This window comes from Arachis ipaensis, chromosome B03 (genome assembly GCF_000816755.2).
Source record: "Arachis ipaensis cultivar K30076 chromosome B03, Araip1.1, whole genome shotgun sequence".
Taxonomy (NCBI): Eukaryota; Viridiplantae; Streptophyta; class Magnoliopsida; order Fabales; family Fabaceae; genus Arachis; species Arachis ipaensis.
In genome coordinates, this window is record NC_029787.2 from 10456004 (window position 1) to 10457558 (window position 1555).

Consider the following 1555-nt stretch of genomic DNA (forward strand, 5'->3'; position numbering starts at 1 on the left):
TTATATTAATAGTTAAATTCGTTCTTGAAAAATAATTTATTTTTTAAATTAGTCCCCAAAAGATTTTTTTAATCAAATTCGTCATTCAAAAATTTTAAATTAATTTTGTTAGTCTTTTTGTCATTTTTTTTGTTGACAGTGCCAAAATTTGTTAATGTGATATGTTAAGTGATACTACAGCACACACAAAGGAATATATGAGGCATTGAAATCCTTTAATTTGAGATTGATTTGATCTAATTTCATAAACTTAATTATCATGTTAGCCGCCAAGTAGAACTACTAGATATGTATTATGAAGTCACTTAACGTGTCGTTAACAATAGAAGTGACAGAAGGACTAAAATGACTAACTTAAAATCTTTAAAAATAAATTTGATTAAAAAAAAATTAAGAACTAATTTAAAAAATAAATAATTTTTTAAAGATTAATTTAACTATTTACTCTAACTTTTCTTATGCATACTTTCTCTATATCACTCCAAGAGAAAAAAGTCAACTCTTTTAAATATCTATTTCTTTTGTTTTCCATACCTACAGCACACACATGCAATAAGACAATTCTCTTAATGTAAAATTTACAATAAACAAGATATCCAATTATCTATTGTTGTTGTGCTTCTTTTGAGTTTCTAACCCCACCATTGATGTACAGCTACACCTTTATCCCTCAAGTTTCCATAGAGTGCCAAACACTCCCAATAAGCCCTATGACTTCTATTATTCTCTCGTTTTTGATAAGGCTTACACTCCAAGAAAAGCTCATCTACTAGTCCAATGGTGTCTCTTTTTATCATCTCTTCCACCACTTCTGCCTCTGCTTTCATCACCACGAATTCTTCATCCTTTATATTTGTCCGCATCCAATCTGACATTCCTATTTGAGGCATTTCTTTCGCCGACGCCTCTTCTGCCGTAATTATCTCGATATTTATGTTGTACATTTCGAAGTTCTTGTTTCTTGTTGGATAATTCTTGTGGAACCAATCACTTTTTTTCTCTCCTTCTTTCTCTGCCAATCCAACATCAATGAAAACTCTACGAGAATAACTTTCTAAGGAATCGCCCATCAAATTCGGAAGGTATCTGTTAAATATTTATGAAATTAGTGCAAACTGCATGAGTGTCCTATGATAGGTATATACATTCTAATAATTAGCTAGACAATGAATTTAAGGTAAAAAGAAAATAGTAAAGATATCATTTTTTTCTTGTTTTCAATTTTTTTTTTAAATTATCAAGATCGATAATTTGTAACTAGCACCAATTTATTAACATCATCTCATGAATCTGTGATTACGATGATTTTTGTGACAACATAATCTTATTTGTGTTGTCTCTGTATCATCTAATCACAGATGCATGAATGACAAGAGAGCAGATCAGAGCAGTTTTTGTGATCTCTCTTCTCTCTCTTTTGTCTAACTCTCTGTAATTATTTGATTTGTTATTTTGTGAAGGGTGTGAGTTTTGGTGGAATGAAGAGGGAGAGGTTATATAGATCCACTAGGCTTATTATGGGAGGGTAGATAAAAAAGTATGAGAGGAATTCGTG

At 30.5% G+C, this 1555-nt stretch overlaps 1 protein-coding gene across 1 annotated transcript in view; it reads right to left on the reverse strand.

Moving 5' to 3' along the window:
- The window catches only part of LOC107634174, a 33098-nt gene continuing 32025 nt past the window's right edge, over positions 483–1555 (reverse strand). The window contains exon 2 of the mRNA XM_021118115.1: positions 483–1086. Within this exon, the coding sequence (XP_020973774.1) occupies positions 633–1086 (454 nt within the window). The 3' untranslated portion in view covers positions 483–632. The remainder of the gene's footprint in view (positions 1087–1555) is intronic.